At 49.1% G+C, this 27969-nt stretch overlaps 1 protein-coding gene across 8 annotated transcripts; it reads left to right on the forward strand.

Annotated features, from left to right (window-relative positions):
• The first annotated feature begins 5 nt into the window (after nt 1-5).
• On the forward strand, nt 6-27969 carry LOC134341776 (zinc finger protein 239-like). 8 transcript variants are annotated; one of them, XR_010016857.1, is made up of 5 exons: nt 6-159; nt 11203-11370; nt 21547-23341; nt 23638-23730; nt 25585-27969. XR_010016857.1 is itself a non-coding variant. In XM_063039694.1 (3 exons), exon 3 carries the CDS (start codon nt 21946-21948, stop codon nt 23005-23007), a length of 1062 nt encoding a protein of 353 aa, XP_062895764.1. In that variant the 5' UTR covers nt 6-159; nt 11203-11370; nt 21547-21945; the 3' UTR covers nt 23008-23627. The 8 variants fall into 8 exon arrangements, 4 of the variants coding, with proteins under 4 accessions (XP_062895764.1, XP_062895766.1, XP_062895768.1 ...); XR_010016858.1 differs by having other exon boundaries at nt 25588-27969; XR_010016859.1 differs by lacking the exon at nt 25585-27969 and adding an exon at nt 25521-25539.

Raw genomic sequence — 27969 nt, forward strand, 5'->3', positions numbered from 1 at the left:
TGGTTCCGTCTTCCGCGCCGGCGCCGATCTCTCCGTCAAAGCGGAACAATTCTCAGAGTAAATGTCCCGTTTTCTGATTTATTTCCATTTCCATCCGAGGGAAGCCGGCGGCGTTTGTGAAGCGTCTCCTGCGGCCGGAGTCTGATGTATCGCCGAGAGGTAGGAGGAGACATACGGAGGCGTCAACTCGGAGACCTGGGCCTTCACCCGGCCTTGCGTGTCTGGATCCTGTCAGATGTCCGGCAGGTGGTCAGAGTGGCTCCCTCACCTCTGTCTCTCCGACCCCCGGCACACACACACACCCTGTCCCCTTCACTCTCCGTGTGTTCACCCGTGACACACACACACACACACACACACCCTGTCCCCGTCACTCTCCGTGTGTTCACCCGTGACACACACACACACACACCCTGTCCCCGTCACTCTCCGTGTGTTCACCCGTGACACACACACACACCCTGTCCCCTTCACTCTCCGTGTGTTCACCCGTGACACACACACACACACCCTGTCCCCTTCACTCTCCGTGTGTTCACCCGTGACACACACACACACACCCTGTCCCCTTCACTCTCCGTGTGTTCACCCGTGACACACACACACACACCCTGTCCCCTTCACTCTCCGTGTGTTCACCCGTGACACACACACACACACCCTGTCCCCTTCACTCTCCGTGTGTTCACCCGTGACACACACACACACACCCTGTCCCCTTCACTCTCCGTGTGTTCACCCGTGACACACACACACACACACACCCTGTCCCCTTCACTCTCCGTGTGTTCACCCGTGACACACACACACACACCCTGTCCCCTTCACTCTCCGTGTGTTCACCCGTGACACACACACACACCCTGTCCCCTTCACTCTCCGTGTGTTCACCCGTGACACACACACACACACCCTGTCCCCTTCACTCTCCGTGTGTTCACCCGTGACACACACACACACCCTGTCCCCTTCACTCTCCGTGTGTTCACCCGTGACACACACACACACACCCTGTCCCCTTCACTCTCCGTGTGTTCACCCGTGACACACACACACACACCCTGTCCCCTTCACTCTCCGTGTGTTCACCCGTGACACACACACACACCCTGTCCCCTTCACTCTCCGTGTGTTCACCCGTGACACACACACACACACCCTGTCCCCTTCACTCTCCGTGTGTTCACCCGTGACACACACACACACACCCTGTCCCCTTCACTCTCCGTGTGTTCACCCGTGACACACACACACACACACACACACCCTGTCCCCTTCACTCTCCGTGTGTTCACCCGTGACACACACACACACCCTGTCCCCTTCACTCTCCGTGTGTTCACCCGTGACACACACACACACACCCTGTCCCCTTCACTCTCCGTGTGTTCACCCGTGACACACACACACACACCCTGTCCCCTTCACTCTCCGTGTGTTCACCCGTGACACACACACACACCCTGTCCCCTTCACTCTCCGTGTGTTCACCCGTGACACACACACACACACCCTGTCCCCTTCACTCTCCGTGTGTTCACCCGTGACACACACACACACCCTGTCCCCTTCACTCTCCGTGTGTTCACCCGTGACACACACACACACACCCTGTCCCCTTCACTCTCCGTGTGTTCACCCGTGACACACACACACACACCCTGTCCCCTTCACTCTCCGTGTGTTCACCCGTGACACACACACACACCCTGTCCCCTTCACTCTCCGTGTGTTCACCCGTGACACACACACACACACCCTGTCCCCTTCACTCTCCGTGTGTTCACCCGTGACACACACACACACACCCTGTCCCCTTCACTCTCCGTGTGTTCACCCGTGACACACACACACACCCTGTCCCCTTCACTCTCCGTGTGTTCACCCGTGACACACACACACACCCTGTCCCCTTCACTCTCCGTGTGTTCACCCGTGACACACACACACACCCTGTCCCCTTCACTCTCCGTGTGTTCACCCGTGACACACACACACACACCCTGTCCCCTTCACTCTCCGTGTGTTCACCCGTGACACACACACACACCCTGTCCCCGTCACTCTCCGTGTGTTCACCCGTGACACACACACACACACCCTGTCCCCTTCACTCTCCGTGTGTTCACCCGTGACACACACACACACACACACCCTGTCCCCTTCACTCTCCGTGTGTTCACCCGTGACACACACACACACACACCCTGTCCCCTTCACTCTCCGTGTGTTCACCCGTGACACACACACACACACACACCCTGTCCCCGTCACTCTCCGTGTGTTCACCCGTGACACACACACACACACACACACCCTGTCCCCTTCACTCTCCGTGTGTTCACCCGTGACACACACACACCCTGTCCCCTTCACTCTCCGTGTGTTCACCCGTGACACACACACACACACCCTGTCCCCTTCACTCTCCGTGTGTTCACCCGTGACACACACACACACACCCTGTCCCCTTCACTCTCCGTGTGTTCACCCGTGACACACACACACACACCCTGTCCCCTTCACTCTCCGTGTGTTCACCCGTGACACACACACACACACCCTGTCCCCTTCACTCTCCGTGTGTTCACCCGTGACACACACACACACCCTGTCCCCTTCACTCTCCGTGTGTTCACTCGTGACACACACACACCCTGTCCCCGTCACTCTCCGTTTGTTCACTCGTGACACACACACACACACCCTGTCCCCTTCACTCTCCGTGTGTTCACCCGTGACACACACACACACTCTGTCCCCTTCACTCTCCGTGTGTTCACCCGTGACACACACACACCCTGTCCCCTTCACTCTCCGTGTGTTCACCCGTGACACACACACACCCTGTCCCCTTCACTCTCCGTGTGTTCACCCGTGACACACACACACACACACACACACCCTGTCCCCTTCACTCTCCGTGTGTTCACCCGTGACACACACACACACACACCCTGTCCCCTTCACTCTCAGTGTGTTCACCCGTGACACACACACACACACCCTGTCCCCTTCACTCTCCGTGTGTTCACCCGTGACACACACACACACCCTGTCCCCTTCACTCTCCGTGTGTTCACCCGTGACACACACACACACACACTCTCCCCTTCACTCTCCGTGTGTTCTGCCGTGACACACACACACACACACACACCCTGTCCCCTTCACTCTCCGTGTGTTCACCCGTGACACACACACACACCCTGTCCCCTTCACTCTCCGTGTGTTCACCCGTGACACACACACACACACCCTGTCCCCTTCACTCTCCGTGTGTTCACCCGTGACACACACACACACCCACCCTGTCCCCGTCACTCTCCGTGTGTTCACCCGTGACACACACACACACACCCTGTCCCCTTCACTCTCCGTGTGTTCACCCGTGACACACACACACACACCCTGTCCCCTTCACTCTCCGTGTGTTCACCCGTGACACACACACACACACCCTGTCCCCTTCACTCTCCGTGTGTTCACCCGTGACACACACACACACACACTGTCCCCTTCACTCTCCGTGTGTTCACCCGTGACACACACACACACACCCTGTCCCCTTCACTCTCCGTGTGTTCACCCGTGACACACACACACTCACACACCCTGTCCCCTTCACTCTCCGTGTGTTCACCCGTGACACACACACACACACCCTGTCCCCTTCACTCTCCGTGTGTTCACTCGTGACACACACACACCCTGTCCCCTTCACTCTCCGTGTGTTCACCCGTGTGACACACACACACACACACCCTGTCCCCTTCACTCTCCGTGTGTTCACCCGTGACACACACACACACACACACCCTGTCCCCTTCACTCTCCGTGTGTTCACCCGTGACACACACACACACCCTGTCCCCTTCACTCTCCGTGTGTTCACCCGTGACACACACACACACCCTGTCCCCTTCACTCTCCGTGTGTTCACCCGTGACACACACACACACACCCTGTCCCCTTCACTCTCCGTGTGTTCACCCGTGACACACACACACACCCTGTCCCCTTCACTCTCCGTGTGTTCACCCAGGACACACACACACACACACCCTGTCCCCTTCACTCTCCGTGTGTTCACCCGTGACACACACACACACACACACCCTGTCCCCTTCACTCTCCGTGTGTTCACCCGTGACACACACACACACACACACCCTGTCCCCGTCACTCTCCGTTTGTTCACTCGTGACACACACACACCCTGTCCCCTTCACTCTCCGTGTGTTCACCCGTGACACACACACACACCCTGTCCCCTTCACTCTCCGTGTGTTCACCCGTGACACACACACACACCCTGTCCCCTTCACTCTCCGTGTGTTCACCCGTGACACACACACACACCCTGTCCCCTTCACTCTCCGTGTGTTCACCCATGACACACACACACACACACCCTGTCCCCTTCACTCTCCGTGTGTTCACCCGTGACACACACACACACACACACACCCTGTCCCCTTCACTCTCCGTGTGTTCACCCGTGACACACACACACACACACCCTGTCCCCTTCACTCTCCGTGTGTTCACCCGTGACACACACACACACACCCTGTCCCCTTCACTCTCCGTGTGTTCACCCGTGACACACACACACACCCTGTCCCCTTCACTCTCCGTGTGTTCACCCGTGACACACACACTCACACACACCCTGTCCCCTTCACTCTCTGTGTTTTCACCCGTGACACACACACACACACCCTGTCCCCTTCACTCTCCGTGTGTTCACCCGTGACACACACACACACCCTGTCCCCTTCACTCTCCGTGTGTTCACTCGTGACACACACACACACCCTGTCCCCTTCACTCTCCGTGTGTTCACCGTGACACACACACACACCCTGTCCCCTTCACTCTCCGTGTGTTCACCCGTGACACACACACACACTCTGTCCCCTTCACTCTCCGTGTGTTCACCCGTGACACACACACACACCTTGTCCCCTTCACTCTCCGTGTGTTCACCCGTGACACACACACACACCCACCCTGTCCCCGTCACTCTCCGTGTGTTCACCCGTGACACACACACACACACCCTGTCCCCTTCACTCTCCGTGTGTTCACCCGTGACACACACACACACACCCTGTCCCCTTCACTCTCCGTGTGTTCACCCGTGACACACACACACACACCCTGTCCCCTTCACTCTCCGTGTGTTCACCCGTGAAACACACACACACACACCCTGTCCCCTTCACTCTCCGTGTGTTCACCCGTGACACACACACACACACCCTGTCCCCTTCACTCTCCGTGTGTTCACCGTGACACACACACACTCACACACCCTGTCCCCTTCACTCTCCGTGTGTTCACCCGTGACACACACACACACACCCTGTCCCCTTCACTCTCCGTGTGTTCACCCGTGACACACACACACACACCCTGTCCCCTTCACTCTCCGTGTGTTCACCCGTGACACACACACACACCCTGTCCCCTTCACTCTCCGTGTGTTCACCCGTGACACACACACACCCTGTCCCCTTCACTCTCCGTGTGTTCACCCGTGACACACACACACACCCTGTCCCCTTCACTCTCCGTGTGTTCACCCGTGACACACACACACACCCTGTCCCCTTCACTCTCCGTGTGTTCACCCGTGACACACACACACACACCCTGTCCCCTTCACTCTCCGTGTGTTCACCCGTGACACACACACACACCCTGTCCCCTTCACTCTCCGTGTGTTCACCCGTGACACACACACACACACACCCTGTCCCCGTCACTCTCCGTGTGTTCACCCGTGACACACACACACACACACACCCTGTCCCCTTCACTCTCCGTGTGTTCACCCGTGACACACACACACACACACACCCTGTCCCCTTCACTCTCCGTGTGTTCACCCGTGACACACACACACACACCCTGTCCCCTTCACTCTCCGTGTGTTCACCCGTGACACACACACACCCTGTCCCCTTCACTCTCCGTGTGTTCACCCGTGACACACACACACACCCTGTCCCCTTCACTCTCCGTGTGTTCACCCGTGACACACACACACACCCTGTCCCCTTCACTCTCCGTGTGTTCACCCATGACACACACACACACACACACCCTGTCCCCTTCACTCTCCGTGTGTTCACCCGTGACACACACACACACACACACCCTGTCCCCTTCACTCTCCGTGTGTTCACCCGTGACACACACACACACACCCTGTCCCCTTCACTCTCCGTGTGTTCACCCGTGACACACACACACACACACACCCTGTCCCCTTCACTCTCCGTGTGTTCACCCGTGACACACACACACACACACACACACACACACACACCCTGTCCCCTTCACTCTCCGTGTGTTCACCCGTGACACACACACACACCCTGTCCCCTTCACTCTCAGTGTGTTCACCCGTGACACACACACACACACCCTGTCCCCTTCACTCTCCGTGTGTTCACCCGTGACACACACACACACCCTGTCCCCTTCACTCTCCGTGTGTTCACCCGTGACACACACACACACACCCTGTCCCCTTCACTCTCCGTGTGTTCACCCGTGACACACACACACACACACACACCCTGTCCCCTTCACTCTCCGTGTGTTCACCCGTGACACACATACACACCCTGTCCCCTTCACTCTCCGTGTGTTCACCCGTGACACACACACACCCTGTCCCCTTCACTCTCCGTGTGTTCACCCGTGACACACACACACACCCACCCTGTCCCCGTCACTCTCCGTGTGTTCACCCGTGACCACACACACACACCCTGTCCCCTTCACTCTCCGTGTGTTCACCCGTGACACACACACACACACCCTGTCCCCTTCACTCTCCGTGTGTTCACCCGTGACACACACACACACACCCTGTCCCCTTCACTCTCCGTGTGTTCACCCGTGACACACACACACACACCCTGTCCCCTTCACTCTCCGTGTGTTCACCCGTGACACACACACACACACCCTGTCCCCTTCACTCTCCGTGTGTTCACCCGTGACACACACACACACACACCCTGTCCCCTTCACTCTCCGTGTGTTCACCCGTGACACACACACACACACCCTGTCCCCTTCACTCTCCGTGTGTTCACCCGTGACACACACACACCCTGTCCCCTTCACTCTCCGTGTGTTCACCCGTGACACACACACACACCCTGTCCCCTTCACTCTCCGTGTGTTCACCCGTGACACACACACACACACCCTGTCCCCTTCACTCTCCGTGTGTTCACCCGTGACACACACACACACACACCCTGTCCCCTTCACTCTCCGTGTGTTCACCCGTGACACACACACACACCCTGTCCCCTTCACTCTCCGTGTGTTCACCCATGACACACACACACACACACCCTGTCCCCTTCACTCTCCGTGTGTTCACCCGTGACACACACACACACACACACCCTGTCCCCCTCACTCTCCGTGTGTTCACTTTTGTCACACACACACACACACCCTGTCCCCTTCACTCTCCGTGTGTTCACCCGTGACACACACACACACACACACCCTGTCCCCTTCACTCTCCGTGTGTTCACCCGTGACACACACACACACCCTGTCCCCTTCACTCTCCGTGTGTTCACCCGTGACACACACACACACCCTGTCCCCTTCACTCTCTGTGTGTTCACCCGTGACACACACACACACACCCTGTCCCCTTCACTCTCCGTGTGTTCACCCGTGACACACACACACACCCTGTCCCCTTCACTCTCCGTGTGTTCACCCGTGACACACACACACACCCTGTCCCCTTCACTCTCCGTGTGTTCACCCATGACACACACACACACACACCCTGTCCCCTTCACTCTCCGTGTGTTCACCCGTGACACACACACACACACACACCCTGTCCCCTTCACTCTCCGTGTGTTCACCCGTGACACACACACACACACCCTGTCCCCTTCACTCTCCGTGTGTTCACCCGTGACACACACACACACCCTGTCCCCTTCACTCTCCGTGTGTTCACCCGTGACACACACACACACACCCTGTCCCCTTCACTCTCCATGTGTTCACCCGTGACACACACACACACACCCTGTCCCCTTCACTCTCCGTGTGTTCACCCGTGACACACACACACACACCCTGTCCCCTTCACTCTCCGTGTGTTCACCCGTGACACACACACACACACCCTGTCCCCAACACTCTCTGTGTGTTCACGCGTGACACACACACACACCCTGTCCCCTTCACTCTCCGTGTGTTCACCCGTGACACACACACACACACACACACCCTGTCCCCTTCACTCTCCGTGTGTTCACCCGTGACACACACACACACACACCCTGTCCCCTTCACTCTCCGTGTGTTCACCCGTGACACACACACACACCCTGTCCCCTTCACTCTCCGTGTGTTCACCCGTGACACACACACACACACCCTGTCCCCTTCATTCTCCGTGTGTTCACCCGTGACACACACACACACACCCTGTCCCCTTCACTCTCCGTGTGTTCACCCGTGACACACACACACACACCCTGTCCCCTTCACTCTCCGTGTGTTCACCCGTCACACACACACACACACACCCTGTCCCCTTCACTCTCCGTGTGTTCACCCGTGACACACACACACACCCTGTCCCCTTCACTCTCAGTGTGTTCACCCGTGACACACACACACACCCTGTCCCCTTCACTCTCCGTGTGTTCACCCGTGACACACACACACACACCCTGTCCCCTTCACTCTCCGTGTGTTCACCCGTGACACACACACACACCCTGTCCCCTTCACTCTCAGTGTGTTCACCCGTGACACACACACACACACCCTGTCCCCTTCACTCTCCGTGTGTTCACCCGTGACACACACACACACCCTGTCCCCTTCACTCTCCGTGTGTTCACCCGTGACACACACACACACACACCCTGTCCCCTTCACTCTCCGTGTTCACCCGTGACACACACACACACACACACCCTGTCCCCTTCACTCTCCATGTGTTCACCCGTGACACACACACACACACACCCTGTCCCCTTCACTCTCCGTGTGTTCACCCGTGACACACACACACACAGCCTGTCCCCTTCACTCTCCGTGTGTTCACCCGTGACTAACACACACACACACCCTGTCCCCTTCACTCTCCGTGTGTTCACCCGTGACACACACACACACACACCCTGTCCCCTTCACTCTCCGTGTGTTCACCCGTGACAAACACACACACACAGCCTGTCCCCTTCACTCTCCGTGTGTTCACCCGTTACACACACACACACACCCACCCTGTCCCCTTCACTCTCCGTGTGTTCACCCGTGACACACACACACACCCTGTCCCCTTCACTCTCCGTGTGTTCACCCGTGACACACACACACACATCCTGTCCCCGTCACTCTCCGTGTGTTCACCCGTGACACACACACACACCCTGTCCCCGTCACTCTCCGTGTGTTCACCCGTGACCTTATCGCCACCCACAGCTCCAATCTGCGGGTTAAATCCGCTGACTGACCGGCCTCATCTCCAATAATAACGGGTCAGCCGGCAGAGAAGGAGTCATCACCCCGACACAAGGAAACAACCTCTGCCTCCCGGTGACACAAACAACGGAGCTGGTTGTGGGCGACAGGAGGAATGGAGACAGGGACCAAATTCAACATCTCCAAGTCTGTTATTGATTCTTTATCCTCCAAAATATTCCACATGGGATTTAAACTGGAGGAGGCGGAGTGTGGGTTTAAGAAGGAAATTTTTCAATAAGAAAAGCTGTTTTAAGTTTAATTGGGTTTGGTTGTGTGACTGTGTTAGGATGAAGAGTATTCCTCGCTTTAATTGTGCGGGGCAAAATGAATTGCTGTACACATCTGATTTGGTAGTTAGTATTTCACACTGAGTTTAGTGCCCTCTTCTGCTCCTAAAAGGTTTGGGTTTGATGTGGGATTGGTAGTCTCTGTCGAGTTGACCATTTAACATTTTGTAAAGACAGGTCACATCTATCTTGGAGAGAGTTCCACTTTAATGAATTTAGACGTTCAGTAACACTGGCTTCTCTCTCATAGGTATTTGTGACAAATCGGGCTGCCTGTCTTTGGTCTCGCTCGGTGGAAGTAGTGTTTTTGTTTGTGTTTGGGTCCCAGGCAGCAACTGCATATTCCAAATGTGGCCTAACAGTGGTGAGGTACAACTTCTCCTTAACTGAAGCTGAACAATGGTGAAAATTTAGGGCTCCTGTTGCATTCACTGTAGCATGATGCGTCTGACTATTCCAGCGTAGATCATTACGGATTTTGACCTGATATTCTTGGTTTCTTCAATGGTGACACCTAAATTGACACAAAATGCACCTTTCAATATTGATCATGACACAATGTATTTTATATATTGTTAATGACATAAAGCATATTTATAGATTGTTACTGACAGAGAATCGTATAATTTGTGTTCTGTGTGTTATCTGAATGTACTTGCCTGTGATGCTGCTACAAGTCAGTGTTTCTCTGTCCCTGTACCTTCCCGTACTTGTGCACTTGGCAATAAATTCAACAGGACCTGAGACAGCTCAGTGAGATTTGATTAGTCATGGCAGCTCGGTAGGTCGAATGTCTGAGACAGGACACTGTTAAATGCAAAACCCTGAACGGTGTTGATGATCAGAGGGATCTTAGACTCCAAGTTCATCGCTCCCTGAAAGAGACTGCACAGATTGATCGGGTGGTTAAGAAGGCAAATGGCGTGGTTGTCTTTATTAGTTGTTGCATTGAGTTCAAAAGCCGGGAAGCTGTGTTGAAGCTTTATAAAACTCCAGTCAGGCCACATCCGGAGTATTAAATACTGTTCTGATCGCCCCACTCTAGGAAGGATGCCGGGGCTTTGGAGAGGGCGCAGAAGAGGTTTGCCTGGGTTAGAGGGCATGAGCTGTAACGAGAGGCTGGACAAACTTGGGTTGTTTTCTCCAGAGCGGCGCAGGCTGGGCTGAGACTGGATGGATGTTTATAAGATTACGAGAGGAATTGATGGAGTGGACAGACGATCCAAGGTGGTTGAAAAGTCGAATACATTTATGGTCAGAGGAGATGTGAGGGGCAAGTTTCAGTGAGTTTTGTTCTTAGTAACATGAAGCAGAAATGTTTGTTTCTCCTTTTTATTGTTAATGTGCTTCATTATCTTTCATGTTCAAGTTAGACCTGCGGTGAGAGATTTATTGGAAGAAAAACCCCAACTGGAAGCAAACCACGACTGAAGACGAGGGAACAGCAACAAGTGAACCAGCCCGAGGGTTGAGAGCATCAACTGGAGAGAACCCATCTGACTCGGAGATTCCAGTGATTCAGTCAGGAGAAAGTTTGGTGAGTCTCATTTACTCAAACACTGGTCCTTTAGACATTACATACCTGTACAAAGGAAGGTAGGGAATAGTCGGAGTGAGACTGAATGTTGCCAGAAGAACCAGTTATGCCTCTGTCAGACCCAGTTGCAATCACTCCAGGTCTGGTGATGTGCTTCCAGCAGCCCAGCCCTTTAAAACCACTCCCATTCTGTGGAAGTCGAATCCGGATAAAGTCACTCAGAGACGGTATAAGTGCAAACTCTTTAGCCCAAGCACTTGACCTTTACTCAGTTAGTCACTCAAACAGGAACAGTGTATGACTGTTCCCGCCCAATCCACTAACTGACTAACAATTCCCCTTACACCACAGATATATCCGTCCAGATACCCCCAACACAAGACAGGCTGGAGCCAAAGTTATTTACTACATGACAGCCCCTAAAGACAAATTACAAAATAGTCATAATGGCTTACACACACAGAACAGACTGAAGCTGTCCTATCTCTACACATGAGTGCACAAGGAGATAAGCATCCTGAAACCCTAGCTAGCCACCCTCAAGAAGAAATGTGGCTCAGCATGGCTTAGCACATCTGTTGATCATCAGCAGTTTCTTTCAGAAAAACAGACTGCTATTGTTTAACTAAGAGTTAACCCTTTTACATATTTTATCATTAGATGAGATTAGATTCAACTTTATTGTCATTGTACCGAGTACAAATACAAAGCCAATGAAATGCATTTAGCATCCCACCAGAAATGCAAAGAATATGATGAGGTTGTCTCAGGCATTGGTGAGGCAGAATCTGGAGTATTGTGTTCAGTTTTGATCACCAAATTACAGGAAGGATATAAATAAGGTTGAAAGAGTGCAGAGAAGGTTTACAAGGATGTTGCCGGGACTTGAGAAACTCAGTTCCAGAGAAAGGTTGAACGGGTTAGGACTTTATTCCCTGGAGCGTAGAAGAATGAGGGAAGATTTGATAGAGGTATATAAAATTATGATGGGTATAGATAGAGTGAATGCAAACAAGCTTTTTCCACTGAGGCAGGGGGAGAAAAAAACCAGAGGACATGGGTTAAGGGTGAAGGGGGGAAAGTTTAAAGGGAACATTAGCGGGGGCTTCTTCACACAGAGAGTGGTGGGAGTATGGAATGAGCTGCCAGACGAGGTGGTAAATGCAGGTTCTTTTTTAATATTTAAGAATGAATTGGACAGATACATGGATGGGAGGTGTATGGAGGGATATGGTCCGTGTGCAGGTCTGTGGGACTAGGCAGAAAATGGTTCAGCACCGCTGTGTAGGGCCAAAAGGCCTGTTTCTGTGCTGTAGTTTCTATGGTTCTATGGTTCTAATGGTGTTATTTACAGAATAACTGCAAACAAAAAAAGTGCTACAGCACACAAATATAAAAGCACTGAGACAGTACAATACGGATGCAATACTGCTTAGCGCTGTGATGTGAGGTTCAGCAGGGTCACAGCCTCAGGGAAGAAGCTCTTCCTGTGCCTGCTGGTGCGGGAGCGGAGGTTCCTGTCGCGCCTACCGGATGGGAGGAGAGTAAAAAGTCCATGGTTAGGGTGAGATGCATCCTTGATAATGTGTTTAGCCCAGCCCAGGCAGCGTTTATGGTAGATGTTCTCAATGGTGGGCAATTGGCTGCCGATAATCCGCTGGGCAGTTTTCACCACACGCTGGAGTGCTTTGCGGTTCGATACGGGACAATTTCCATACCACACTGAGATGCAGTTGGTGAGTATGCTCTCAATGGTACAGCGGTAAAAGTCCGTCAGTACCCTGGGACAGAGGTGAGCTTTCTTCATGCTCCGCTGGAAATAAAGGCGTGTTGCGCCGTCTTGATCAGGATGGAGGAGTTCAGGGACCAGGTGAGATCCTCGGAAATGTGGACACCGAGGAATTTGAAGCTTGATACACGCTCCACGACAGATCCGTTGTTGTAGATGGGGACGTGAGTGTGACTCCTGTCATACCTGAAGTCCACAATGATCTCCTTTTGACCATTACATGATGATCAAATCAGTAATGTTTTACACAGAAAGCAACCGAGTACAGCATTGACTTATCAGTGGGTAAAAACAGCGTACAACAGTAATTATAATAATGATATGTACAACTATTAGGCCATAATGCAATATCATGCCCCACATATTACCGAACAGGCCTTCGAAGACCATCATTTCGACCCTTTGGTGAACCCGTGTAAGTCCTGTCGTACTTTCTTAATGCTGCAGTCTCCTTGGCAGTGTGGTCAGAGAGAGATGTAATGTTAGTAGATTCATTAGGGATATAGGTGTAGCATTCTGTGTTAATAATAGCACAGGTTCCCCCTTTCTCAGCTGGGATAAAATCTGAAGCTATACGACTCTGTAGGATTGTTTGCTAGATTGCAATCATTTCACTGGATATTTCTGTTACTTGGGCCTGTGTTTCTGTCAGGGCCCCTGCAGTATTGTGGCCAGCTCCTCAAGTGCTGTAGCCAAATTGATTATCTCTCGTGAATTCCTGGCTACTCCATAGGGGAGAAAAGTGATCATCCAAAATCGCTCAGTCTCAGTTATTCCTCTCCAATGCTGGGCACCTGCAAGTATGGCCAGGATGCATGTTTCCCAGTATAGGAAGTTCTGTTTGATGGGGGCCGGAGATACCATCTCTCAAAACACTGACAGCCATAGTCATCTCTGACTGGACCACAGTTCCTCACCTCACTTCCCTGGCTGTTATTTGAGAAAGCCCAGGCTGAGAGTTCCTCACTCTGGTTGAGCGGGATTACTGACATTGGAATCATAGTTTTACCATGCTGTGGAATTTTGGCACAAACCCAGCAGGCCCCAGTTCTACCTGTTTGGCATAGATCTGACAGAGAGACAGAAAGGTGTTAACATGGGGGCCCCCGGATGCTGGGGTGAGCCCACTCAAAGACATAGACATCAACACCACTATCAACCAATACATTTTCCTTTAGTCTGTGAGAGTGCTTCTACTCAGTTCCTTCAGTAACACATTTGTAGTCTGTTCGATGTATCCACCAAGATTGCCCCTTCAGTTTCACAGCCACGGGAGTGGTCAGTAGCACCTGATATGGTCCTCTCCAGTGAGGTTCGAGTTTCCCTGAATCCCAGTTCTTGATCAGGACAAAATCCCCAGGTTCTAGGGTGAGATAGTAACTCCTCTCTGCGGGGTAGTTCTCTTCCTTGTAAGCCCGTCGTACCTGTGAATGTAATGCTTGGAAAATTTTGGTTAGTTTGCATGTATATTTCCCCATCTCTTCCCCTAGGGTGTGCATATCTAATTTTGCTGGTAGACTTACTGGGATCAATGGTACACAGGTCTTGGTCCCCAGGGTGTCCTCATGGGCCGTCCATAAATGATTTCAGCTGGTGACAACCCTGTTTTCCCCTGAGGGGTAACCCTCATGTGGCATAGGGCTAACGGTAGGGCCTCCAACCAAGTGAGTCCAGTCTCCGCTGCTAGTTTGGCCAATTTACTCTTCCGAGTGCCACTGGCTCTTTCCACAATGCCAGCGGCCTGTGGGTTGTGTACACAGTGGAATTGTTGCTGGATAGCCAAGTCGTTACATGTTGTTACATGTCTCTTTATCTACTTTCACCACAAAGCGTGGGCCATTGTCAGAGCTCAGTATCTCTCAGTTTCTCAGTACCTGGGAATTATTTCCCATAATAATACCTTCACAACAGTCATAGCAGTATTATTGGTAGTTGGAATAGCTTCAATCCATCTACTAAACACATCTATAGTAACTAAGCAGTATCTATAGCAATATACTCTAGGCAATACAATAAAATCAACTTGTAGACATGAAAAAGATTCACCTGTCGAGGGAGTCGTACCCGGTGTGCAGGGTACAGGTTACCAACCATTCCATCCTTTCCCAGGTGTGTACAATTATGTATATAATCGACCAATATTGGTAAAAAATGTGTAGGAACACAAACCTGTCCCACTGGGGTGATCTAAAAACCTAGGTTGGGGTCTTTCTGGCACCCCATCTGGGACCACAGTTTGAGCTCCTCCTCAGAGGCGTCCCACTGAAAGGTACGTACCTCCCGCATGTCTGGCAAACCCGTTCTGCTTCAGTCACAGAGGGTTGTTTGACGGGAACCCGAGGGGACGACAACTACTGAGGATTGTGTCGCACTTTTCGCTGTCTAATCTGCTAAAGCGTTGCCTTTAGTGACCCGGTTGGACATGTGGCTGTGGGCCACACATTTAATAATAGCCAAAACTCGAGGTAGCTGTAGAGCACTGAGTACGAGGGGTGATTGATAAGTTCGTGCCCTAAGGTGGAAGGAGTCAATTTTAGAAAACCTCGCACATTTATTTTTCAACATAGCCCCCTCCTACATTTACACACTTAGTCCAGCGGTCGTGCAGCATTATGGATCTTGGACTTCCAGAAAGTGTCCACAGCAGGGGTGATTGATAAGTTTGTGGCCTAAGGTAGAAGGAGATGAGTTATACAGCTCTCGTTAATTAAGATATTCACCTTTAATATCAGTTCCTTTTTGGGTTGATATGGTTTCGAAAACCAGGTCCCAATAATATGTCAAAGCTCATCGCATTCGATTTTGGTCATTGTCAGGCCAATCCATATTATTAGTTTTAATCGTGTTGGCTAACTTAATTGGTCAGCATTGGAACAGTAGGCATTAAAGGGGGGACGGAATGAATTCCCATTAATTAAAGGCTTAGTCTCCTGCGAAAGTGCTGTAGCAGGCCACAAATTGCTCCCAATAGTCTGGTCCCAATTCCCCAGGCTTAGGTTTGCATTCCAGTACTTCAGTGATGTTTACAGGTTGCAGGAGAGCCCTTCCAAGGCTTGAATAATCTGGTCTGTCTGTTCATTCTCATTGTGGTTTCCCACCTGTAACTCCTGATAGGTTTGGTATCTCAATTCTGCCTTCCATTTCCGCCCCTCATCAGCTGAGAGAATCATGCAGCAGAGACAGAATGAATCTTCCCGGGTCACATTATACATTTGTATAGTACTGCGGACATACTGAGCAAACTGTGCTGGTTGTTCTTTTCTATCTGGGGCTGAATCATGATCATTATCATTTCCTGAGGCTTCCAGGGTGCATACACAGGAATCACTGAGGGCTGTCCCTCCTCCTCGTGGATTGGGCAGCATTCGGGTCGGCAATTGTCTTTGTGGAGCCATTAACTCTGGGGTTTTATTGGATTCTTCCCTCCCTTGGTCACATGCATTATTCCTCCAACTTGCTGATCATATACTGTTCCACTTTACATCTGCCTTTTCCTTCCATTCCCTTTTCAACAATTTCCACTTCTTTCCACAGTTCTTTTTCCAAATCAAATTTACTGTTTGTTCTCAGGAGGTAATATTCCAGGTTCCCCGCCCCCAGCCCCGCACAGTGGCCACGTTTTGTTCACCAGTTTCTTATTCAGTGCTGCACTCAACATTTGCAAATCTTTTTTCCTTGTCTGGAAAACTCTCACACAGATTGTGTAGGGCTGCTCCTGGCCCACTCGTATCAATCGACTGCAATTGACCCGTGTTCTCTAAGTAATTTACCCGGCACAAAGCCTCCTGCTCAATTAACAATCAGATAAATTTACCCGGCTGGCACTTCCTGCTCAATTGATAAACTTACACGGCACGTCTGCCTCCTGCCCACTTTGTAAAATTTAGCCAGTACTATCTCCTGCCCATTTAGTAAAATTTCTGCTGACAGATTCTTTCCCGATCCAATCAAGGTTATACGATCAGCCTCGGGCGAGGGACCGTACCTCTAAAGGTACTGTCGGAGAGTGACAAAAAATAAAATAGCTATTGGGCGACCAGTCAGTCTCCACAGTCCCCAGAGTGGTCCAGACACTAACTCAGCCTGTCTGCTTGACTCTCCCTATACTGGGATCCTGTTCATGATGCCAAATGTTAAAGTTGAATCTGAATAAAACTCAGGAGACCAGATTCTTATCGTCACCACAGTTTATTGCGCATTCTCCTGCAGGAGTATGAGACCCATTTGTCAAAGGGAAGGCACGTAAGCACTGCCACCGTCTGACAAATGGACTGACTTAGATTACAGCCGTATATTTATACATAGTAAACCCCATACATTACTTTTGGAGGATGTTATTTGAACTGGTACACCCACTAAGTCTGTTGGTGCAAAACTTAATTACTTAGATAAGAGAGTTCGCTAAATCAAGGTTTTAATTACAGATTGATATACTGTCCAGTCCTTATCAGTTATTCCCTTTGCAAGGCCCTGATTTAATTACAGAGAGATGTTCATTCCTGTCCTTACCGGTGAGTCCTCTTCCCATTACTCAAACGAGGGTACGATGTATAATGTTATCAGCTAAAGAGGGTGCAAAGTATAATGTTATCAGCTCTCAATGTATCTCTCTGCAAGCCGCAGAGAACCAGTAATGAGCCTGTCTTAGCTAACCGCAGAAGACAGAGTTTACTTCAGTTCAAAAATTCCTATACAGTCCCAGTTATTCTTGCAGCCAGAGGTTACATAGGATCAGAATGATTTTTTTAATATATCCTCAATTCCTCAGGAGGGTTCAGGGGAAATATTTATGTACAATACAGAAACTGGTGTCACCTGTGTGTATTGTGGCGATGCAAAAGTTGCTGGAGAATTTACAAGTGGGAAGAAGTGGAGTGATATTTTGAAATCTGTCTTTTTGAAGCGTAATTTAGCAAGCAAACCAGATATGGACAATGTGCAAAAACTCTGGTGAGAAAATCTTTCATTACCCGTTACAGGCCTGCTGCATAGGTTGTGTGAGAATGCAGATGGGACTCGACCAAACCCAGAGGAAATCAAAGTTCTTATCGACAATGATTTGATAGCTGTTAAAATGAATACCACTCTATATAAAATTCACTGTGCACACTGGGTGAAAAAAGCACAATACAAGATTTATGTGCACACCAGTCATTACACATTAGAGGAGACATTGTTGGGAAGGTGGGGAGATCTCCAGTGTCCCTGATGCCCTCACCTACAAGATGTGCATCCAGCTGCAGCTTGTAACCCTGCACTTTAAGGAGCTGGAACTTGCAACGGATGAATTCCGGATCATCCAGGAGCTGGAGGGGTTGACAGGTATGACATGAAGAGAGGTGAGTTACACCTGAAGTGCAGGGCACAGGAAACTGGGTGAGAGTCAGGAAGGGGAATGAGGTTAAATAGCCATCGCAGAGTAATCTTGTGTTCATCCCACACAACAACAGGTGGATCCACTTTAGAAACTGTTGGGGGGATTTACCTGGCAGAGGAAAGTCAAAGGGGTGAGAGGGGATTTGTTAGGGGAACAGAACAAGAGGGGACTAATATCCCAGTGGTGAGGCTCGCTAGTGCTAGTGTGGGGGGAGGGGGTGATGTGGTTAAAATAAGTTGTAGGGGGAATGGGAACCAGAATGACAGAACAGATAGTGAGGAGGGTGAATTGAATTGATTTGACTTTTATTACATACGTCCTTCATATACATGAGGAGTAGAAATCTTTACGTTATGTCTCCAGCTAAATCAGCAATGTGTAATTTATAGTAAATTATAATAAATAGTTTGTACACAGGACAGTCAATATAACATAGAAATGCAATTGTATCAGCATGAATTAATCAGTCTGATGGCCTGGTGGAAGATGATGTCCCGGAGCCTGTTGGTCCTTTTGCTGTGGTACCGTTTCCTGGATGGTAGCAGCAGGAACAGTTTGTGGTTGTGAATTGGGTCCCCAATATCCTTTGGGCCCTTTTTACACACCTGTCTCTGTAAATGTCCTGAATAGTGGGAAGTTCATATCTACAGATGCATTGGGCTGTCCGCACCACTCTCTGCAGGTTCCTGCGATTAAGGGAAGTACAGTTCCCATACCAGGCAGTGATGCAGCCAGTCAGGATGTTCTCAGTTGTGTCCCTGTAGAAAGTTCTTAGGATTTGGGGCACCATCCCAGACTTCTTCAACCGTCTGAGGTGAAGAGATGCTGTTGTGCTCTTTTCACAACACAGCCGGTATGTACAGACCATGTGAGATCCTCGGTAATGTTTATGCCGAGGAACTTAAAGCTGTTCACCCTCTCAACCCCAGATCCATTGATGTCACTAGAGGTTAGCCTGTCTCCATTCCTCCTGTCGTCCACAATCAGCTCCTTTGTTTTTGTGACAATGAGGGAGAGGTTGTTTTCTTGACACCAGTCAGATGTTGTTCAGAGCTCAGATAGAGTCGACAATCAAATGGTTGAGCATGGTGCGATGAATGTGCTGAGCTGTGTATATCACAATGCAAGAAGCATCATAGGAAAGCCAGATGAGCTCAGGACAGGGAATTATGATATTGCAGCCATTATTGGTACTTGGTTGCACCCAACAGTCTGACGGATTTAGAGGAACATATTTGTAGGGAGATCGCAGACCATGCCAAGAAACAAAGATTGATTCAGTAAATCATTTTCACTTTCCATATTTTGACTGGGACTCCCATACTGTAAAAGGACTAGGTGGGGTAGAGTTTGTCAAATGTGCCCTTAATCAGTTCATAGAATTCCCTACGTAGAAGTCTGCAATAAGCTGTTAAGAAATGATCCAGGGCTGGTGCCAGAAATTAGTGATCATAATTCCATGAGATTCAAAGTAAATATGGAAAAAGAGAGATCTGAACCATGGGTTGAGATTCTAAATTGGAGAAAGGTCAATTTTGATGGTATCAGAAAGGATCTGACAAGTGTGGTTTGGGACAGTCTGTTTTCTGGCAAAGGAGTACTTGGTAAGTGGGAGGCCTTCAGAAGTGAAATTTTGAGAGTGTCTAGTTTGTATGTGCCTGCCAAAATAAAAGTTGAAAGGTAACTGGTGCATAGAACTTTGGTTTTCAAGAGATATTGAGGCCCCGGATATTTTGTTCCTCTAAATGCCTCAGACTGTTGGGTGCTACCAAAACTCACTAATGACCACAATATCATAATTCCACCCCCGAGCTCATCCGACTTTTATTTTAGTTGTCTTCTGTTGGTTTCTAAAAGCTTCCCTATAGTTTTTGCTCTTTTGTTTGCCTTCTCTTTGGCTTCTCATTTCAGCCATGGTTGTGTCCTCCTGCCTTTCCAATGCTTCCACTTCTTTGGGATGTATCGATCACTCAGCTCCCGAATTGCTCCCAGAAACTCCAGCCATTGCTGCTCCGTTGTCACTCCTACCTTTTCCCTTCCAGACAAGTTCGGCCAGCTTCTCTGTCATAGAAACATGGGGATGTTCAGTGCAGAAACAGGCTATTTAGCCCATCTAGTCAATGCCGAAAAAACTTTTAAGCTGTCTGATGCAACCTCCTGCACTGGGACCATCGCCCTCCATACCCCTACCATCCAGGCTCCCATCCAAACTTCTTTTAAATGGTGAAACTGAGCTCATATTCTTCACTTGTGCTGGTATCTCATTCCACACTCTAATGACCATTTCAGTAAAGAGCTTTTCCAAATGTTCCTGTAAAATTTTCACCTTCCCCACTTACCCATGACATCTGGCTGTCATCCCAGCCAACCTCAGTGGAAAAAGCTGCTTGTATTTACCCTGTCTATACCCTCATAATTTTGTATACAGTATTTCTGACAAATCCTCACAGCAATGTATAATTTCCTTGTTTATGTTGAGAGCGTTTTTTAGGTGTTTTAGATGATGAGGGCATTGATCATGTCGATAGCCAGAAGCTTTTTTTTTTCCCCAGGGCTGAAATGGCTAACACGAGGGGGCATAGTTTTAAGGTGTTTGTTAATAGATACCGAGGGGATGTCAGGGGTAAGTTTTTTTACACAGATAGTGGTGGGTGCGTGGAATGCACTGCCGGCTATTTGTGTGAGGGTGTTTCAGTTACTGTGGGGCCAGGCACCCATGCAGCTCAGTGGGAACAGGGAATAATACCAATGGAGAGAGTCAAACTGAGCCAGGTCACAGACTGGAGATGGCAGAAATGCTCCATTCTTATAGAGACAGGAAGAGCATCAGAGAGTTTGATGGTCATTACAGATACCAGCACTGTGCCCAGTTAGAAGATGATTTCTCTTTCCAACTTGGGTTGAACCTCACTGTAACAGTGTGATACCAGATCACACCTTGGCAACTCAAGTGATCTCATCTGAAATGTTGTTCTTCACTCATTGATCGATTTTGTAAATCTTTTTACAGATTAATAACGACAAGGAATTTGTCTACTGGAATCACGAACACAACACACCAGTTTTGCTGACTTCGTCCAGATATTTAAGAAGTAGGGCAAGGGATTCACTCGATCATCCTTCCTGCTCAGACTGTGGGGAGGGACTCACTCGGTTATCTGACCGACTGGTATTCCCATCATTTTATACAGGGGAACCCATTCATCTGCTCAGACAGTGGGAATGGATTCACTCGGTCATTTCAACTGAAGGTACATCAGCAAGTTCAACAAGGCCATTCACCCGTTCTGTGTGTGAGAAGGGTTTCAGTTGGTCTCCCCACCTGTGGACACACCAGTCAGTTCACTTCGAACAGAGGCTGGTCATCTGCTGAATTTGTGGGGAAGAATTCACTCGGTTATCTGACCTAATGGGTCACCAGCGAGTTCACACCGGGGAGCAACAGTTCACCTGCTCAGATTGTGGGAAAGGATTCATTCAGGCATCTAAACTGAAGGTACATCAGAGAGTTCACACTGGGGAGAGGCCGTTCACCTGCTCAGACTGCGGGAAGGGATTCACTCAGTCATCCCACCTCCAAGCACACCGGTCAGTTCACACTGGAGAGCGGCCATTCACCTGCTCAGACTGTGGGAAAGGATTCACTAATTCATCAGACCTACTGGTGCACAAGTCAGTTCACACCGGGGAGTGGCCGTTCACCTGCTCAGACTGTGGGAAGGGAGTCACTTGCTCATCCCAACTAAAGATACATCAGAGACTTCACACTGGAGAGAGGCCGTTCACCTGCTCAGACTGTGGGAAAGGATTCACTCGGTCATCCGACCTACTGGTACACAAGTCACTTCACACAGGGGAGAGGCCGTTCACCTGCTCAGACTGTGGGAAAGGATTCACTCGGTTATCTAAACTGAAGGTGCATCAGAGAGTTCACAATGGAGAGAGGCCGTTCACCTGCTCAGACTGCGGGAAGGGATTCAATCGATCATCCCAAATGCAAGCACACCGGTCAGTTCACACTGGGGAGAGGCCATTCACCTGCTCAGACTGTGGGAAGGGATTCACATCGTCATCTCAACTGAAGGTACATCAGCAATTTCACACTGGGGAGAGGCCGTTCACCTGCTCAGACTGTGGGAAGGGATTCACTCGATCATCCCACCTACAAGCACACCGGTCAGTTCACACCGGGGAGTGGCCGTTCACCTGCTCAGACTGTGGGAAGGGAGTCACTTCCTCATCCCAACTGAAGGTACATCAGAGAGTTCACACTGGAGAGAGGCCGTTCACCTGCTCAGACTGTGCTAAAGGATTCACTCGGTCATCCGACCTAATGGCACACCAGCGAGTTCACACCGGGGAGCGGCCGTTCACCTGCTTGGATTGTGGGAAGGGATACACTCGGTTATCTATACTTAAGGTACATCAGAGAGTTCACACTGGAGAGAGGCCATTCACCTGTTCAGACTGAAGGGAAGTGATTCACTTGGTCATCCCAACTGAAGGCACATCAGAGAGTTCACACTGGAGAGAGACTATTCACCTGCTCAGACTGTGGGAAAAGATTCAGTCATTTCAACTTAAGATATATCAGCGAGTTCACACTGGAGAGAGGCCATTCACCTGCTCAGACTGTGGGAAGGGATACACTTGCTCATCCCATCTGAAGGTACATCAGTGAGTTCACACTGGGTAGAGGCTGATCACCTGCTCAGACTTTGGGAAGAGATTCTCTTAGCCAAATCAATCAAATGTGCATCACTGAGATCATACTGGGGAGAGGCTGTTCACCTGCTGTGAATGTGGTAAGCGATTCACTCAGTCATCTAACCTTATGTAACTCTCGCTTCAGCTAGCAGCTTAATATAGGGGGTGGTAGCCCCCCCAGCCTGGCCAAGCTTAAGAAATCTCGTTTGGGTGGATGCTGCTCGATGTGTCCCCTGTTACAAATCAGTACCCCAAAATAACAAATGGTACACAATATGTGATTAAACAATTGAGCTTTATAATTCTTACTTTGACTATAGGGTTAGTAAAGAAAACAAAAAAAAAAAGAGAAAGGACCCACTCTCTCCATTTGTGTCTTCTCATCTCTCCCCAGCAAAAGACCATGGAAATCTCTCTTCCAGTCTCACAAGAAAGAACAGTTCTGTCATTGGTGTTACATCGCTCATGGATATCTTGTGACTGTCTTGTAAGTATGATGTAATGGGTTTTTTTTGTTTTGGAGGTCACCTGATGTAATTTTCCCGCTGATGTGAGGTCACATGATGACCTGTTCTCAACAGGTATATAAAAGGGAGACATAGAAACATAGAAAATAGGTGCAGGAGTAGGCCATTCGGCCCTTCGAGCCTGCACCGCCATTTATTATGATCATGGCTGATCATCCAACTCAGAACCCAGCCTTCCCTCCATACCCCCTGACCCCTGTAGCCACAAGGGCCATATCTAACTTCCTTTTAAACATAGCTAATGAACTGGCCTCAACAGTTTGCTGTGGCAGAGAATTCTACAGATTCACCACTCTCTGTGTGAAGAAGTTTTTCCTAACCTCGGTCCTAAAAGGCTTCCCCTCTATCCTCAAACTGTGACCCCTCGTTCTAGACCTCCCCAACATCGGGAACAATCTTCCCGCATCTAGCCTGTCCAATCCCTTTAGGATCTTATACGTTTCAATCAGATCCCCCCTCAATCTTCTAAATTCCAACGAGTACAAGCCCAGTTCATCCAGTCTTTCTTCATATGAAAGACCTGCCATCCCAGGAATCAATCTGGTGAACCTTCTTTGTACTCCCTCTATGGCAAAGATGTCTTTCCTCAGATTAGGGGACCAAAACTGCACACAATACTCCAGGTGTGGTCTCACCAAGGCCTTGTACAACTGCAGTAGTACCTCCCTGCTCCTGTACTGGAATCCTCTCGCTATAAATGCCAGCATACCGTTCGCCTTTTTCACCGCCTGCTGTACCTGCATGCCCACTTTCAATGACTGGTGTATAATGACACCCAGGTCTCGTTGCACCTCCCCTTTTCCTAATCGGCCACCATTCAGATAATAATCAGTTTTCCTATTTTTGCCACCAAAGTGGATAACTTCACATTTATCCACATTAAATTGCATCTGCCATGAGTTTGCCCACTCACCCAACCTATCCAAGTCACCCTGCATCCTCTTAGCATCCTCCTCACTGCTAACACTGCCACCCAGCTTCGTGTCATCCGCAAACTTGGAGATGCTGCATTTAATTCCCTCATCCAAGTCATTAATATATATTGTAAACAACTGGGGTCCCAGCACTGAGCCTTGCGGTACCCCACTAGTCACCGCCTGCCATTCTGAAAAGGTCCCGTTTATTCCCACTCTTTGCTTCCTGTCTGCTAACCAATTCTCCACCCACACCAATACCTTACCCCCAATACCGTGTGCTTTAAGTTTGCACACTAATCTCCTATGTGGGACCTTGTCAAAAGCCTTTTGAAAATCCAAATATACCACATCCACTGGTTCTCCCCTATCCACTCTACTAGTTACATCCTCAAAAAATTCTATGAGATTCGTCAGACATGATTTTCCTTTCACAAATCCATGCTGACTTTGTCCGATCATTTCACCGCTTTCCAAATGTGCTGTTATCACATCCTTGATAACTGACTCCAGCAGTTTCCCCACCACCGACGTTAGGCTAACCGGCCTATAATTCCCCGGTTTCTCTCTCCCTCCTTTTTTAAAAAGTGGGGTTACATTAGCCACCCTCCAATCCTCAGGAACTAGTCCAGAATCTAACGAGTTTTGAAAAATTATCACTAATGCATCCACTATTTCTTGGGCCACTTCCTTAAGCACTCTGGGATGCAGACCATCTGGCCCATCTGCAGACTCTGGTGACGCAGTTAGAACATTAGCTAGAGACTCCGTTCTGTTGCGTATTTGCTTATGATGCTGTTTCATTTTTAAAACAGAGTTTTACGTTGTATTGTAAGGTAGTAAAGTGCTGGACTGGTAATTTACCCAATTTCTGCCGGATTTGTTGATGTACCTTTTCAGTAGTATTGGAGAGTGAAGGCTTTATCGAAGTACAGGATCTGAAAGATTAAGAAAAGTTGGTATCGATCGGCAGTTTAATAAAGGATTGACCTTACTGAGTCTTCGTTGAAGAAGTAGCGACCTGCATCAAAGGTAACTCCTGCCAAAAGAGCAAGGTAGTTCATGTAGGATTTGCTCACCAGAAGAAAGGTCAGTTGCTTTAAGCCGTCTATTTCCTTCGTCGTGAATCCTTTGGACAGAACCAGAAGGAAAGTCTCATCTATGAAGAAATTCTTCTTCAGAGAAGTCTCTCCCAATTGACTGTATAAATCACTTGGATTTTCGAATTTACCATTTTAAGAACTGTGTTTGAATTTATCGCTTTAAGAACTGTTTTCGCATTTATCGTTTTAAGAAATACTACTTAGTGGTGGTTTGTTGAAGGGCTGCATAACAGTTTACTTCCGGTTAAGGTTTTCATTCTTTCCCCCATTGTTCATCGGTGTTTAATAAATGTTTGGTTGTTTTGATATAATCTGCCTCAATTGACATTCATTACTGCCAGTTACGTAACATTGGATAGCACCGCAATCCAAAACCCTGTTATCTCTATTCATAACCTAAACATTGCTGCTGCGGTGAAACCATTACTTCAGCAGTGAAACATTACAGAGAGGCCATTAAATGAGCGGTGAAACCTTACAGTGTGATATACTTGTGGCACACTGCTGGGTTCACACTGGGCAGAAAGTTTCAATAAGCTGCATGCTGGATATTTGTCCATCACAGTTGCTCAATGCAATTTTGACAGTGACTGTCGGTGCTGAACTCTGCAATTATTGCTGCTGCTCACCACACTCAGTTCTGCACCCTGGTCACTGTGCATGGGAGGAGTTTCTTCTGCTGCATATTCACCTTAAAGAGACTGGAGATTACTATTCCTGTATCTGAGACAAATAAATCAGTTCTATTTTAAACTCTGTCTCCATTACTTAGTGAATTTATAACACAACTAGTGTACAGGAGAGAGTCAACTCAGGCCGGCTGTACCCTGCCAATAATTCTGTTCCACGACAGTCCTTTTAAATCCTCCCCTGTTGTTCATCTCTCACTCTCCCTGTGGTGATGGGTTCCAAACAGTCACCACTCTGTGGGTGAAGAGGTTTCCCTTGAATTCTCTGCAGACTGAAGAAGTCGAGCTGACTGTGGTTCTGTTTGGGATGCTCTTCGTCCCTCTAATCTCTGTGCTGAGAAGCATGACATTGGTAGTTAACCTCCTTAATCACGACTCATTTCCACGTTATGGGTCATTTTCCCTGCTTCTAAAGGGTTGTTAGAAAACACCACTCTCCTCTAAAGACTGAAAGCAGAATGGGAAACCATTAGTTGGATGTTCAATGGAGCAGGGTCAGAAACCAGAGGCGGGTCTGCACAGGGCAGAGTTTGGGGCTGTGGACGATGGTCGGGGTAAGAACGTATGATGAGGAGAAGGGAATCAGCAGTGGGGCGTGGCAATGAATGACAGAGTAGCAACACTTGGAAGCTGATTGACAGAGATTGTGTGACTGATGACACAAACAACACCAGTGGTGAGGTGCTCCACTGGTCGAGGAACGTGTGTGTTGGGAATGCTTTTTCTATTGTGGGGGTTGTTTCTGCTTGTTTATCCTGTAAGATTATATCCCCATGGTTATTATGGATTGTCCTATCTGAAATAGTGTATTGATTATCAAATAATTTGTAAGATTTTGACTCCAAAACTGGATCAGGCTTGAATTTATGGAGTGATGGAGGGCATTCATGAGTTTGTATTTTAAAGCAAGATTTTGGTCAATGATATTTTCCACTTGATTGTACTTCATAAGTAATCAAACTGAGTTAAACTGCTGCAGGATCCCGGAATATGTTGGATTGTGTCTGGTTTTTCTTGGCATTTCATGTATTTTTGATTTTTTTTTTTGCCTTTTGTTAACCACCTTATCCCATATTTCTGCAAGGAACCCCCCCTGTTTCTGGGAGGAGGTCTCCAACTCTCAGTCAGGTGATCGATGCTTCCTTGTCAACATCTCATCTGTTCAGATCGTTGGGATGTCTCCCATGGAGGGTCATACTCATTCCACTGGTTAATGTTTTCTTCCATAGTGATGTTTCATTTTTTCTGAATGGGCCTCTCATTTCAGTTTTCTGGTATTTCTTATCACAATTGCATATACACACATGGAGTGCTGAATCCAGTTCATTTTTGATGAAAATATTTACTTAGAAGTTTTATCTGACCGTTGTGTTTTTTTTTCCACGTGTGTTATTTCTATTCCTCCTTCTGTCGAAGGTAGTGTTAATCTAAGTGGGTTTAAGTGTAAATACGCTTTTCTAAATTTCTTATTTATGTTTGTAAATTTTATGGAT

Source organism: Mobula hypostoma, unplaced genomic scaffold, assembly GCF_963921235.1.
Source record: "Mobula hypostoma unplaced genomic scaffold, sMobHyp1.1 scaffold_139, whole genome shotgun sequence".
NCBI classification, from domain to species: domain Eukaryota; kingdom Metazoa; phylum Chordata; class Chondrichthyes; order Myliobatiformes; family Myliobatidae; genus Mobula; species Mobula hypostoma.